The sequence below is a fragment of the Eptatretus burgeri genome, chromosome 15 (assembly GCF_056783735.1).
Source record: "Eptatretus burgeri isolate ZD-2024b chromosome 15, Ebu_testis_v1, whole genome shotgun sequence".
Taxonomy (NCBI): domain Eukaryota; kingdom Metazoa; phylum Chordata; class Myxini; order Myxiniformes; family Myxinidae; genus Eptatretus; species Eptatretus burgeri.
In genome coordinates, this window is record NC_140975.1 from 2,640,707 (window position 1) to 2,654,808 (window position 14,102).

At 41.8% G+C, this 14,102-nt stretch overlaps 1 protein-coding gene across 2 annotated transcripts; it reads left to right on the forward strand.

Moving 5' to 3' along the window:
• Positions 1-1,787: 1,787 nt before the first annotated feature.
• On the forward strand, positions 1,788-5,750 carry LOC147011316 (5-hydroxytryptamine receptor 1D-like). Of its 2 annotated transcripts, XM_085857165.1 has the most exons (2): positions 1,788-2,107; positions 3,715-5,748. In XM_085857165.1, the coding sequence occupies exon 2, from the start codon at positions 3,778-3,780 to the stop codon at positions 5,227-5,229; it is 1,452 nt and encodes a 483-aa protein (XP_085713291.1). In that variant the 5' UTR covers positions 1,788-2,107; positions 3,715-3,777; the 3' UTR covers positions 5,230-5,748. The 2 variants fall into 2 exon arrangements, with proteins under 2 accessions (XP_085713291.1, XP_085713292.1); XM_085857166.1 differs by lacking the exon at positions 1,788-2,107 and having other exon boundaries at positions 3,741-5,750.
• Positions 5,751-14,102: the final 8,352 nt, after the last annotated feature.

Genomic DNA, 14,102 nt, shown 5'->3' on the forward strand with positions numbered 1-14,102 from the left:
AGTTCTTTCCAATGTGCCAAAGCAATTGAGAAACCAGAGTCTGACGGACCATGGCATTGTAAGGTATGGATGGGGTCCAACTCGGACAGACGCAGAAAAGAGTCCTCTAGGTGATGAAACAAGGGAGGACTCGCTCTTCCAGGCTCAGTGAATGGCCATTTGTAATGTTACCTTGTAACTGAAGGGGAGCATCCTCAGACGTAGAGTGGTAAGATCTTGTACAGATTTGGTTCTTTATTGGGCTTGCAAATATTGGGCGCCCGAAACGTTGCTCCGTCTTCTTTCCTTTGGTGGTTCGCAAACTTATCTCAACATTAGGTTGAGTAAATTCATTATTATTTGTAGAAAGGCCCTGCTAGATCAAAAGTCAACATTTTACAGGGTCCAGAGAAACCTTTGGAAGGGTTCTCTTTCCTTAGTGGGGTCACAAACAGTGAGATTAAAGGTCGTTTTGGTGATCTCTATTTGTTTTTAACGATCACAAGTTTGATGCCAATCTACAACTCAGGATTATGCAGCAGTAAGTGCAACACATTCCACTGCCAATCATAAACCAGATCCTCATTTTGACCTTTCACAAGTCTCCCGACACTGCGGTTTCTCACAATCGCTGGATTTGTGGTTCGTGAACTGAACATGACAGCTTCTTGCTCAAAACGAGGATTTGTGCAACCATGACAATGGCACAGAGAATCCAAGGGGATATAGCAAGAAGGTAATAGCAAGCCCTCCAAACACCCCATCCCATAGATCGCTCTGCGCTGCAGAGAGAGAGGCAGAGAGAGGGGCAGAGAGAGAGAGGACAGAGAGAGCGGGAGAGAGAGAAAAAGAGACAGACAGGCAGACAGACATGAGCAGCGCCCCCTGCACCTGGTGTGGAGATGATCCACTGCTGTGGAGTCGGAACCAGGTGGCTTGATTTGGATCTATAGGTTTCGATTCACAATCGGGGATCATGGCGGACCATTTAGGAGCATGGAGGAGACGAGGGGAGGAATTTGCATGTTTGAGGGTAGAACTTTGAGGGAAGTACATATTGGGGGCGCGTGAGGGGGAGTGTTCTGACAGCTTGGTCAAGGGGCGCAATGAAAGGTTGATGGAGTGGGGGCAGGCGGCCGGGCCTTCCCCTTGGCAATAGTACATCAAGAATGTAATGTTTACAATTAGACCACCTGCTCTACACTCCTACAAATTAATAGTGGATTCTACTAATTGACAGTCAAAGTGGGAACCCTCTCCCCCCACCCGCTACTCCCCCTCAACTTCAGAAAATTCAGGTTGGTTCCTGGTTCAAGTCATTCCTATGATGTTTTGCAGGTGCTGAGACATGTGGCATGAAAGAGCAGCGGAGTAGAATATAATAGAATAGAGTGGAGTATAGTATAGTATAGTGGATGGGGAGGGGACAGCAAAAGTACAGGCTGTAGATGGTGTATGCTGGAAGATGACGTGCTGAGAGTGATCGAGGTGCGGGGCATAGAGTGCAGACTGTTGGGAGTTAAAATGTGAGTTCTGGGAGCTTTTTCACACTCTAGAGGAAAGACTCGTCCACCAGTCTTGCTATGATGAGTGCTTGGTTTGTTGGAGTCCATAGGGAGGTGAAAAGACGATCTGAAATTTAACGATTCGTCAATATGAGGCACGGAGGAGGGGGAATGGGAGGGGAAAAGAGTCTGGGTTGCAAAATTAAAATAAAATGTTCCATGTGTGTGTGTGTGCGTGTGTGTGTTCTGGGGTGGGGTGGGGTAGGGGTTCGACAGTGTTGGGGAAATGCACATAAACACCCGGAGTCAGCGCTGTGGCAGTTCAGGGTGCCATGGGAAGGGGTAAGGTTTGTGGAGAAGGTGCCCTTGAGGAATATAATTGCCCGCAGGGCAGGGAACGGCCATCCCAGGAGCGCTTTGGATAAAAAGCGGAACGCGAGGGTGGGAGAGGCGCGTCGCAGTCTCGGCTCAGAAGGGAACAATAAAACGGGGCCGTGAGAAGGACGGGATCGAGCTGATCAGGGATGTGTGGCAGGGATAATTCGCACAGCACGCCCTGCACTCTCAGCATCGCCACTTCACCAGCACCCTGTGTATCCTCTCGCTCGGACACCAACATCACGGTGAGTCCAGGTCGTCGGTATGTCATAGTCTCAGGCTGGATGATGATCAACAACAAAAAAAAACCGTTTTTCCTAATAATTTCATAGATAAGGAAGCACTTCAATACAAACGTGCCTTGTTCTTGAGACTGACCCCCTACCCCCAAGTTATCCACAAATGGTAACAATGTCCTTATAAGAAAATAAAACTTTGGTGGAGATTGAACGAAGTCCTCCAGCAGGACACAGTCTCAGCGGTGTGCATAAACAGGCAATTAATTAGTGTGACCATTGCCCATTGGGTACATGACCGGATTACAGTGAACCATCGAGACTTGCTTGGCCATGTACACGGTCCATCCGTGCGTGTTTTGATTCTCAACGCTATTCACTGTCTGTGGCGGAGACTAGTCATTCCTTTTTCACTTTCAAGAGTAGAGACTCGTCCACCCTTTTTCACCCTCTTGTGTAGAGACTCATCCACCCTTTTTCACCCTCTGGGGAGAAGACTCATCCACCCTTTTTCACCCTCTGGGGAGGAGACTCATCCACCCTTTTTCACCCTCTGAGGTGGAGACATCCACCCTTTTTCACCCTCTGGGGTGGAGACTCATCCACCCTTTTTCACCCTCTGGGGTGGAGACTCATCCACCCTTTTTCACACACTGGGGTAGAGACTCCTCCACCCTTTTTCCACACCCTGGGGTAGAGACTCCTCTACCCTTTTTCACCCTCTCGGGTGGATATGTCCACCATTTTTCACCCTCTTGGGTGGAGACTTGTCCACCCTTTTTCACCTTCTTGGGTGGAGACTCGTCCACTCTTTTTCACACCCTGGGGGAGATACTCATCCACCCTTTTTTTACCCTCTGGGATGGAGACTTGTCCTTCCTTTTTCACCTTCTAGGGTAGAGACTCGTCTTTCCTTATTCGTCCTCTGGGGAAGAGACTCGTCCTTCCTTTTTCACTCTCTGGGGAAGAGACTTGTCCCTCCTTTTCACCTTTTGGGTTAGATACTCGTCCACCCTTATGCATCTTCCACGGGAAAAACTCATCCACCGTTATTCAGCCTCTGGGGTAAAAACTCGTCCACCATTATTTAGCCTTTTGGGTAAAGACTCATCCACTCTTATTCACCTTCTGGGGAAAAGACTCATTCAGCCTCTGGAGTAAAGACTCATCCACACTTATACACCCTCTTCGGGGAAAGACACCTCTACCCTGATGCAGAGTGAAGATGAACGACTCGTCCTTTTGCACACTTTGGGATAGAGACATGTCTGTCCTTATGCATAATCTCGAGGAAAAATTAATCCACCCTTACACATACTCGAGTTGAAAAACTCGTCCCCCCTTTTTCACCCTTTGGGGTGGAGACTTGGAAAGACTTGTCCATTCTTACACACACTATAGGAGAAAGACTCATCTAGCCATATGGATACTGTGTGAGAAAGACACGTCTGCAACCTTATGCACTGTCTGGGGAAAAGTTGTCTACGGCCTTTTGCAATATGTATACTTGGACATTAATTGGCTTGTCTGTACTGGGTGCAATTTTCCAAGATTATAGAGTCCAGTTAATGGCCCATTTTGATTGATATGTGTTTTGTACATCACTCGGTCCACAGGCAAACTTCGTGGCATTTCCGTGAGGTCTTCAAGCAGCTGAAGATCCCTTGCTCCTTCACACTATGGCTGACCCATCAAATTGCTCTGCTATTAGTCATTCAGGACTTACTTCTGAGTCAGACTGCTCGGTTGCAGCTGACGGACGTGACCCGGGCACACTAGCCCTCCAAGTTGGTGTGTCGGTCACACTGGGACTGATCACCCTCTCCACACTCCTCGCCAATGCGTTCGTCATTGCAACCATCTGGCTGTGTCGGAAGCTTCACACACCTGCAAACTATCTCATTGGCTCATTGGCTTTCACCGACTTGCTAGTGTCGATACTGGTCATGCCCCTTAGTATTGTGTACACTGTCAGAAGAGTCTGGACTTTTGGGCCTATCGTGTGTGACCTCTGGCTCTCCTCAGATGTCACGTGCTGCACTGCGTCCATCATGCACCTGTGTGTCATCGCACTCGACCGCTATTGGGCCATCTCAGATGCGCTTAATTATGCGATGAGGCGCACTTGGCAGCGGGTGGCCCTCATGATCACCAGTGTGTGGATCATGTCCATCTCAATATCACTTCCACCACTCTTCTGGCGCCGTGAAAAGTCTGAGAATCCAAAAGAATCGTGCACTGTAAACACTGACAAAATTATTTACACAGTGTACTCCACATGTGGGGCATTCTACATCCCCACATTGGTACTGGTTCTTCTGTATGGAAAGATCTACCATGCGGCACGATCACGAATCTTCAAGAAGCCTCACACAGGCGGTGGTGGTAAACGTCTTACGTCCGCTCGTCTCCTCGGGTCTTCGCCCACAGCCTCATTGTCTTCAGTCCAATCTCGAGGAGTAGACAACCCAGGACAAGCAAACTCTCCCGCGCATCATCCTGACCTGCCAGAGGGACAAGGACAATTGCAGCCTGGCTCGCCAGGTGGAGATGGAATGACCCCATGCGGTGAGAGTGGGGAAAGCTCTTGCGGTTCACCGAGCCCATGCCGTGCCCTCATAGCCACCCTAGGTCGTGTGAGGAGGTCCTGTACACATGCTGGTCCAAATACCGCAGGAACCCCGAGCCCAGCAGGCAAAGCGGACTCGTTATTGAACCGTGCAAGCTGTGCCCAAGGCTCGCCGGAGTCAAAGAGTGGAGGACGCAGGACGGCCGGGCGCAGCCGCAGTCTGGTGGGATCTAAGCGCAATGGCCACTGGGATAGCGTGAGTGTCAGCCTTTCAGATGCCATGTCTGAGAGGAGGAGGATCGCTGCGGCTCGGGAGCGTAGAGCGACCACCACGCTGGGGATCATTCTCGGGGCCTTCATTATGTGTTGGTTGCCTTTCTTCATTGCCTCCCTTGTGCTGCCCATCTGCGCGGCAGCCTGTTCACTGGACCCCGTCATCTTCGATTTCTTCACCTGGCTGGGTTACCTGAACTCGCTCATCAACCCCGTCATCTACACCTGCTTCAATGACGACTTCAAGCAGGCATTCAACAAGCTTATCCGTCTGAAGCGCATCAGCTAGTGTGGTCCATGGGTGACCATCTCAAAGGCCTTCCTGCAGGGGTTTAATCGATCAGAGGGAGGGGTTTAGTTTCAGCTCAACTCTTGCACTGGGAAAGCAAAGGTGATTGGCGGTGGGGAGAGTGAGGAACGAATGCTCCTTAAGCTTACGCTCCATGGAGACGCACACACTGTGAGCTTTGTGTTGTTTACAATAATTACATCTTTGTAGTTTCACGCAATGTTTGTGCATGTGCGTGGGGTCGGGATCTACGGGTTCGATGGAAGGACCATCGATAGTATTTGTGATGGACCAAACTGCCATCTTGCTGGCTCTGAGTCTGATGTGTGGGGGTTTGCCCCGGGTTTTTGCGCTAATGGCCTATAAAGACATATCTGAATATAATGTAATAATTTTTCATTGGCACACCATCCTGCGAAGCAGAGCAAAAGGATATTTATGATAATAAATTAGTTCAGCGACGACTCTTGTGCATCTTGTCTGCTTCTCGTCCATTGGACCATTTGCCGTCACACCCGTGCATCTACCCTGATTTAAATCTCCTTGTCTTGAGTATTCGACACTCGTCAGTGTGTTTGTCTGTCATTCTCATCTGCGCAACCCACGGTGCTTCGAGTGCCTCCAAGTTGTAAAAACACCAAGGAGATAGGCCTTGTTTGAAAAGGTGGGAAGTTTCTACCCTATTGTGTTCCACCCACCGTCTTGCACATCTGTGGGTGTAAAGGCCTCAAGAGGCCTCATATCTACAGCCAGAGGAAGAGGGGGTCTGTTGATGAGGGTAAATTGCACATTTTAAGGAAAGTTCGATGAGAAGCAACAAGTACAGTTATAATTATAATATACAAAAATAGTTCGTACATCATCATAATGCTCAACAGCATGCAATCCCAGGCATCGTGCCAGGTGTATGTGTAAACACTCAGGTTTATTTGGAGGTACGTAAACGCATTTATCAGCATCAATGGCGGGATGTGTAAGAGGAAGGTAACTTTAATCTCGTCTCGTACGAATCACCATTAATCCCAAACTACTGCTGGGAATAAACGTTTGAAGCTTCTACTTGGAGTCACGCCTTCAGTCTGGTCATGGGAATACAATCCGATGGTGATGTGGCCCACCATGGGTCAGTTTCGAAACATCATAACCAGGATGGGAGGATTCATTAAGTAAGAATTCTGAGAAGGTGTACCTGTTTGGGCTGTGTGGAAATTTAGTGGCAGACTGTTTTTGATTATTTTTTTTATTTTATTGTATTTTTGGATATGGAGTCAACGCTCATGGAAGAGCTAGAACACAGAACAAATCAAGATGCAATTGAACAAAAGAAGCAACAACAAGAAGCGAATACTTAGATATCGTACGGCTGCGGGCAGTAAAAGTCTAGGTTAAGAATGATGAAACAATTTTGCAGTTATAAAATTTAAATGTAGACACGGTGAATTAGCATGCATGATGGGAAGAGTTGTGACGTTGGACAAATTTATATTTATAGCCCTCAGATCAAAGGGACGTATGCGGCCATAAGTGTGACAGAAGACATGACAGAAGACACAGGACAGAATAGCCAATTATATAACCGCGCGATGTCACCGCGCTATAAAAAGAGAGGGAGAAACGCCAACAGCTGGGCCAAGAGACAAAATATATGGAGACAACAAACAAGGGATGTGTGTAAGAACGGGTTGTCCTGGTAGATGCAGGGGATGGATAATATGGATACAGGAGCAAACTCTCAGGAAGGAAAAACTGGGAAATTTGGGGGTAAGAGGTGGTTTAACAGGGGTAGAAAAGTTTATGGTTTAGGATAGGGGATGATCTGAGAAAGTGGTGAACAGCTGTCTTGAAGACCCGGAAGGAAGAATGATATTGAAGAGAATTTGGAAGTTGGTTCAACAGGAAGGAAAAAAGAGGAACGAATAGTGGAGGTGAGTAGTGATTCTTGATTTTGGGAGTTTCATCAGAAGGGGGTTTGATTCTGGATCACATCTGCCATGCAGAAAGCTGGGAGGGGTGGCGGGGGGAGGTGGGGGATACAGCACGGAAAGAGCAGAGGGTGCAGGACAAGAAAGGAGATGGTAGAACACAGAGTGACCACCAACCTGTCTACGATGGCAAAGTGATAGGCCTATAGACTCACTTCATCATGGGAGATTCGAATGATCTTGAAGGCCTTGGTTTCCATAGCATCAAGTTGAGCAAGGTGTGAGGCAGGGGCGCCATCCCTCATGGAGAGCAGTATTCCATCAAGCTGCGGATGAAGGCCTTGTCGGTAGATAAGAGTTCAGGTGTGTCAAGGAAGGACTTCACATGACGGAGGATGCCCAGTTGGCAGCTGGCTTTGAAGGCCAACTTTGAAATATGATTTTCCCAAGAAAGACCGTGGCAGAACTTCCTCAAGAGGATTGTTAAGATAGATGGGAGGGTTTGCCAGATGGTTCTTTCGGAGAGAGATAGTGAGTGTGAGATTTGTCAGGTTTGAAAGACATACTCTAAGTGTTTGACCAGCTTGTGATTTTATCATGGTCTGAAGAGAGGGAATTCATTGGAATATGATCTGAATAGTTAACTGTGACTCTCATTTGGCACCAGCAAGGTGGTGCTGCATTTCAGAGCACACCTACTCTTGGAAAAGGGCATTACTCCAGCTGTCTATAGTCACGCAGATGTAAATGTTCCATGGTATCATTGCATGAGCAGTCTGTTTATACCTTACCAAGGAAACCCCATCCATACATGACATAATTACCGTTTTATGATTGCAGTTGTAAGACAAACAGATGACCTTTTGATATTCTGTCAATGAATAGATTTAATATTTCTGAATCAAAAAATGGTTTCTTCAATCAGTTTCCTGCACACACACTGAATAAATAATTTAATAATCATTGCATCATAAATAGTATTATGTGATGTCACAGTTTCTCCTTTGTCAATAAAATATGAGTTCCCTTACAAGGAACGTCAGTACAGGAGGAGGCCATTAAGCCCATCAAAGTCTGCACTATGGTTGCCAACCTATGGTTGGTTGTCTATGCTCTCCCCTTTTAAATGCTGAGCTTAATGCAATGAAGTGGCACATACCATTTTTAAAGTCTTTGGTATGACTCAGTCGGGGTTTGAACTTTGACCCACAGGCCTCCACAGATTCAGATAGGCTGCCCTAACCCTTATACCACCAATATAAAGAACTAAGGTTGGTTTTGGTCTCACCTGCATCCACTGTTTTGTAAAGGGTTTTTTTTGTTTTGTTGTTAAATGTAATATTCCCAGATAACAGTTTGATTATTGGTTATCTTTACTTTCAGCTTTTGGCACCGATGTCACTGGCTTAGTCTAAATGGGCAGTTGCTCTAAATATGCAAGTATGTGTATCTTGGATAACAACAAAACAAGAATTAATGTCGAGAAAAACAATCCTTGTTTAAAAACAAACAAGTTACAAGGCATCATGTTTGTATGTAAACCCACCGTCAGGAACAGGATGAGGCAAACATGTCTTTCTGTGTTTCATCTTCCTGTACCTCATCATTGATGAAAAGGATATGTGGGAATGTGCCAAAAAGGAAACATGCCAAATCAATATTCTGGGCTATTTCACAACAATAAATAAACCATGCCGAACTCAACCCTAATGGCTCTACACTAAAATATCAAACCGACTGCGCAGCACATAGTTTGTCGTTTTTATCCCTTTCTTACAAAAACGATGTTTACATTGTTTTATCCCTTTCTTAACAACGTGTTTAAAACGTTTTACTCCTTCTTAACAAACTGTTTTAATCATTTTATCCCTCTCTCAACAAACTATATTTAAATGGTTTATCCCTCTCTTAACAAACTATGTTTACTTCGTTTTATCCCGCTCTCTTAACAAACTATTTAAATTGTTTTATCTCTCTTTTTATTAACAAACTATGTTTAATTTCTTTCATCCCTCTCTCTAAACAAACTGTTTAAATAGTTTTATCCCTCTCTCATAACTGTTTAAATTGTTTAACCCCCTCTAAACAAACTATGTTGAAATCGTTTTAGCCCTCTCTTTACAAACTGTTTAAAATGTTTTATTCATTAACTTTAACAAACTTTGTTTAATTTATTTCATCCCTCTCTCTTAACAAACTGTTGAAATCGTTTTATCCCTCTCTTTACAAACTGTTCAAATTGTTTTACTCATTTCTTAACAAACTATGTAAATTGTTTTATCACTCTCCGAACAAACTATGTTTTTGTATTATCCCAATTAACAAATGATGTTTAAAATTGATTATTTCCTCTCTTGACAAAATATGTTTCAATTATTTTATTCCTCTCTTAACAAACTATATTTCAATTATTTTATCCCTGTCTCAACAAACCATTTAAACTTTTATTTAAAATAATTAGTTAATATAATTAATTAATTGTTTTAATAATGAAACTATGTTTCAATTATTTTATCCCTCTCTTAACAAACTATGTTTAAGTTGTTTTATCCGTCTCTTGGCAAACTATGTTTAAATTGTTTTATCCCTCTTAACAAACGATGTAAAATGTTTTATTTAAAATAATCAATTAATAACATTAATTAACTGTTCTCATAGTGAAACTGTTTCAATTATTTTATCCCTCTCTTAACAAACTATGTTTAAGTTGTTTTATCTGTCTCCTAACGAACCATGTATAAATTGTTTTATCACTCTCCGACAAACTATATTATCCCAATTAACAAATGATGTTTAAAATTGATTATTTCCTCTCTTAACAAACTATGTTTCAATTATGTAATCCCTCTCTAAACAAAATATGTTTCAATTATTTAATCCCTCTCTCAACAAATCATTTAAACTTTTATTTAAAATAATTACTTAATATAATTAATTAATTGTTTTAATAATGAAACGATGTTTCAATTATTTTATCACTCTCTTAAAAAACTATGTTTAAATTGTTTTATCCCTCTTAACAAACGATGTAAAATGTTTTATGTAAAATAATCAATTAACATAATTCATTAATTGTTTTAATAGTGAAACTGTTTCAATTATTTTATCCCTCTCTTAAAAAACTATGTAAATTATTTTATCACTCTTAACAAACTATGTTTAAATTGTTTTATCGCTCTCTTAACAAACTATGTTTAAGTTGATTTATCTGTCTCCTAACGAACCATGTATAAATTGTTTTATAACTCTCTTAACATACTCTGTTTCAATTATTTTATCCCTCTCTTCACAATCTAAGTTTAAATTGTTTTATCCCTCTGAACAAACTTTGTTAATATCATGTTATCGCTCTCTTAACAAACTATGTTTCAATTGTTTTATCCATCTTTTAACAAACGATGTTTAAATTGTTTTATCCCTCTCTTAACAAACCATGTAAATTGTTTTATTTAAAATAATCAATTAATCTAATTAATTAATTGTTTTAATAATGAAACTATGTTGAAGTTATTTTATCCCTCTCTTAATAAACTATGTTTGAGTTGTTTTATCTGTCTCTTAACAAACTCTGTTTCAATTGTTTTCTCCCTCTTATCAAACTATGTTTAAATTGTTCTATCCCTCTTAACAAACTCTGTTTCAATTATTTTATCCCTCTCTTCACAATGTATGTTTAAATTGTTTTCTCCCGCTCTTAACAAACTATGTTTCAATTGTTTTATCCATCTCTTTACAAACTTTGTTTATATTGTGTTATCCCTCTCTTAACCAACTGTGCTTCAATTGTTTTATTCATCTTTTAACAAACTATGTTTCAATTATTTTATGCCTCTCTTCACAATGTATGTTTAAATAGTTTTATTCCTCTGAACAAACTTTGTTTATATTGTGCTATCCCTCTCTTAACAAACTATGTTTCACTTGTTTTATCCTTCTCTTCACAATGTATGTTTCAATTGTTTTATCCCTCTATCAACAAACTATGTAAATTGTTTTATCCCTCTTAGCAAGCTATGTTTAAATTGTTTTATCCCTCTCTTTACAAAACATGCAAATTGTTTTATTTATAATAATTCATTAATGTAATTAATCAATTGTTTTAATAATGAAACTATGTTTCAATTATTTTATCCCTCTCTTAACAAACTATGTTTGAGTTGTTTTATCCGTCTCTTAACAAACTACGTTTAAATTATTTTATCCCTCTTTACAAACTATGTAAATGGTTTTATTTAAAATAATTAATTAATGTAATTAATTAATAGTTTTAATAATGAAACTTTTAATCATTTTTATTCCTCTCTTAAAAAACGATGTAAATTATTTTATCCCTCTCTTCACAATGTATGTTTAAATTGTTTTATCTGTCTCTTAATAAACTATGTTTAAATTATTTTATCCCCCTCTTAACAAACTATGTTTAAATTGTTTTAACCCTCTCTAAACAAACTATGTTTAAATTGTTTCATCCCTCTCTTAACAAACTATGTTTAAATTGTTTTATCCCTCTGAACAAATTTTGTTTATATTGTGTTATCCCTCTCTTAACCAACTATGCTTCAATTGTTTTATCCATGTTTTAACAAACTATGTTTCAATTATTTTATGCCTCTCTTCACAATGTATGTTTAAATAGTTTTATTCCTCTGAACAAACTTTGTTTATATTGTGCTATCCCTCTCTTAACAAACTATGTTTCAATTGTTTTATCCTTCTCTTCACAATGTATGTTTAAATTGTTTTATCCCTCTATCAACAAACTATGTTTAAATTGTTTTATCTCACTCTTAACAAACTATGTTTCAATTGTTTTATCCTCCTCTTATCAAACTATGTTGAAATTGTTTTATCCTTCTCTTCACAAACTCTTGAAATTGTTTTATCCCTCTCTTAACAAACGATGTTTAAATTGTTTGATCCTTCATAACAAACTATGCTTAAATTGTTTTTCCCCCTCTTAACAAACTTTAAATTGTTTTTTCCCCCTTTTTAACAAACTATGTTTAAACTTATTTTTCCCTCTCTTAACAAACGATGTAAAATCTTTTTAGCCCGTTCTTTGTTTGAAAGGGAGCAATTGGTATCCACCCAAAGAAAGACCCATAATAAAAAGAGATTGAGGCAGGTGGAGGTGGAGCTGGGTATTCATGATGCCCTCAAAACATACAAAATACTTTTCCAGCACACACATGTGTGTGGACGTTTGGACAGCTTTGATATCTCTGGAGATATATTTTGAATTTTTTATTTCAAGAATGTATAATTGTAGAATTAACATACAATATTGACACTTACTTTGCCATTAAAGGGAAGGGGAGGTGGGGACGGGGGGAGGGGTGTGAGGGGAGGTGGAGTTAATCGCTGAGAGAAAAGATCAGTAATGGGAAACGCAGTTCGATATATGTGTCCTGGTTCGATATGGTTGAATATTAGGGTATGGTTAGATATGGGATATGCTTATATGTTGGGGGGTAAGGGGGGAAGTACGGTTGGACATGTGGGGCACAGTTATACATGGCATATGTTGAGATGTGGGGGACTCACTTATTTAAGAGGTACTAGTGCGGGCCCGTAGGTGCGTGCCTGTAGGTGCGTAAACGATGACTGGATTGGGGCATTTTTTCACCCCCCCCCCTCGCCCCCTCCTCTCTCCCCCTCTCTCGTGCCAGTACCCTCTCTCGTGGGTGAGGCGTGCCAGTATGTGCAGCTTCGTTCCTTCGCTCTCGTAAACGATGACTGGATTGGGGCATTTTTTCAATTAGATCAGACCAACCGTATCATAAATGGCCATAACTTGGGAAGCACCTGGGAAACATACGCAGGTCCCCAGTGTCAATTGTGACATCATATCAAACGAAGAAGAATTGTGACACCCCCTCTCTCTCGCCCCCCTCGCTCCCCCCTCCTCTCTCGCCCCCACTCTCACCCCCTCTCTCGCCCCCTCTCTCTCACCCCCTCTCTCTCCCCCTCTCTTGCCCCCCTCTCTCCCTGCCTCTCTCGCCCTCCTCTCTCCCCTCCTCTCTCCCCCTCCTCTCTCGCCCCTCTCTCTGTAAATGTATTCACAAAAAACAAAAAATAAATAAATAAATAAACATTAATTGTGACGTCATTCATGACGTCATAGCACCGTGTCCTGTCATTGGTTTGGTAAATAAATGGCCATAACTTGGGCACCACTTGTCCGATTAATATCAAACCTTGAAAAGGCACATACTCAGGTCCCCAGCATCGATTGTGACGTCATACCAAACAAAGAAGAAGAATTGTGACGTCAATCGTGGGGAAAAAAAACATTAATTGTGACGTCATTCGTGACGTCATATCACCATGTCTTGTCATTAGTTAACAGATAAATGGCCGTAACTTGGGAACCGCTCGTCCGATTGATATCAAACCTCGAAAAGGCACATCCGCGGGTCCCCAGCAATATTCCTGGCAAGTTTCAATCAGATCGGACCGTCAATCATGCAAAAAAAAAATAATAATAAAAAATAAAGAAATGAACATTAATTATGACGTCATTCGTGACGTCATATCACCGTGTCTTGTCATTGGTTGACAGATAAATGGCCGTAACTTGGGAACCGCTCATCCGATTGACATCAAACCTTGAAAAGGCACATCTGCGGGGCCCCGGCAATATTCCTGGCAAGTTTCAATCCGATCGGACTGGCGGTCGTCGAGAAACTGCGGTCGCATACAGACAGACAGACAGACAGACACATATACAGACAGACAGACACACACACGCACAGAGATTGCTGGAATTATAGATAGATGGTTCGATATGGTGGACCCAGGTACATATATTAAATATGGGGGTTACTGACTCGAAGCGAAGCTACCGACTAGTTTCGCCATTTTGGGGGGGCTTGTCAGGACAAGCCATCGGTGTAGCTTTTCATCTGCTTGGTGACAGCATTTGATCTTGGCATCTTTGCACTGCAAGAG

Excerpts from the sequence above, each read along its gene's own strand:
- LOC147011316 (XM_085857165.1), top strand. The coding sequence starts at position 3,778 with ATGGCTGACCCATCAAATTGCTCTGCTATTAGTCATTCAGGACTTACT.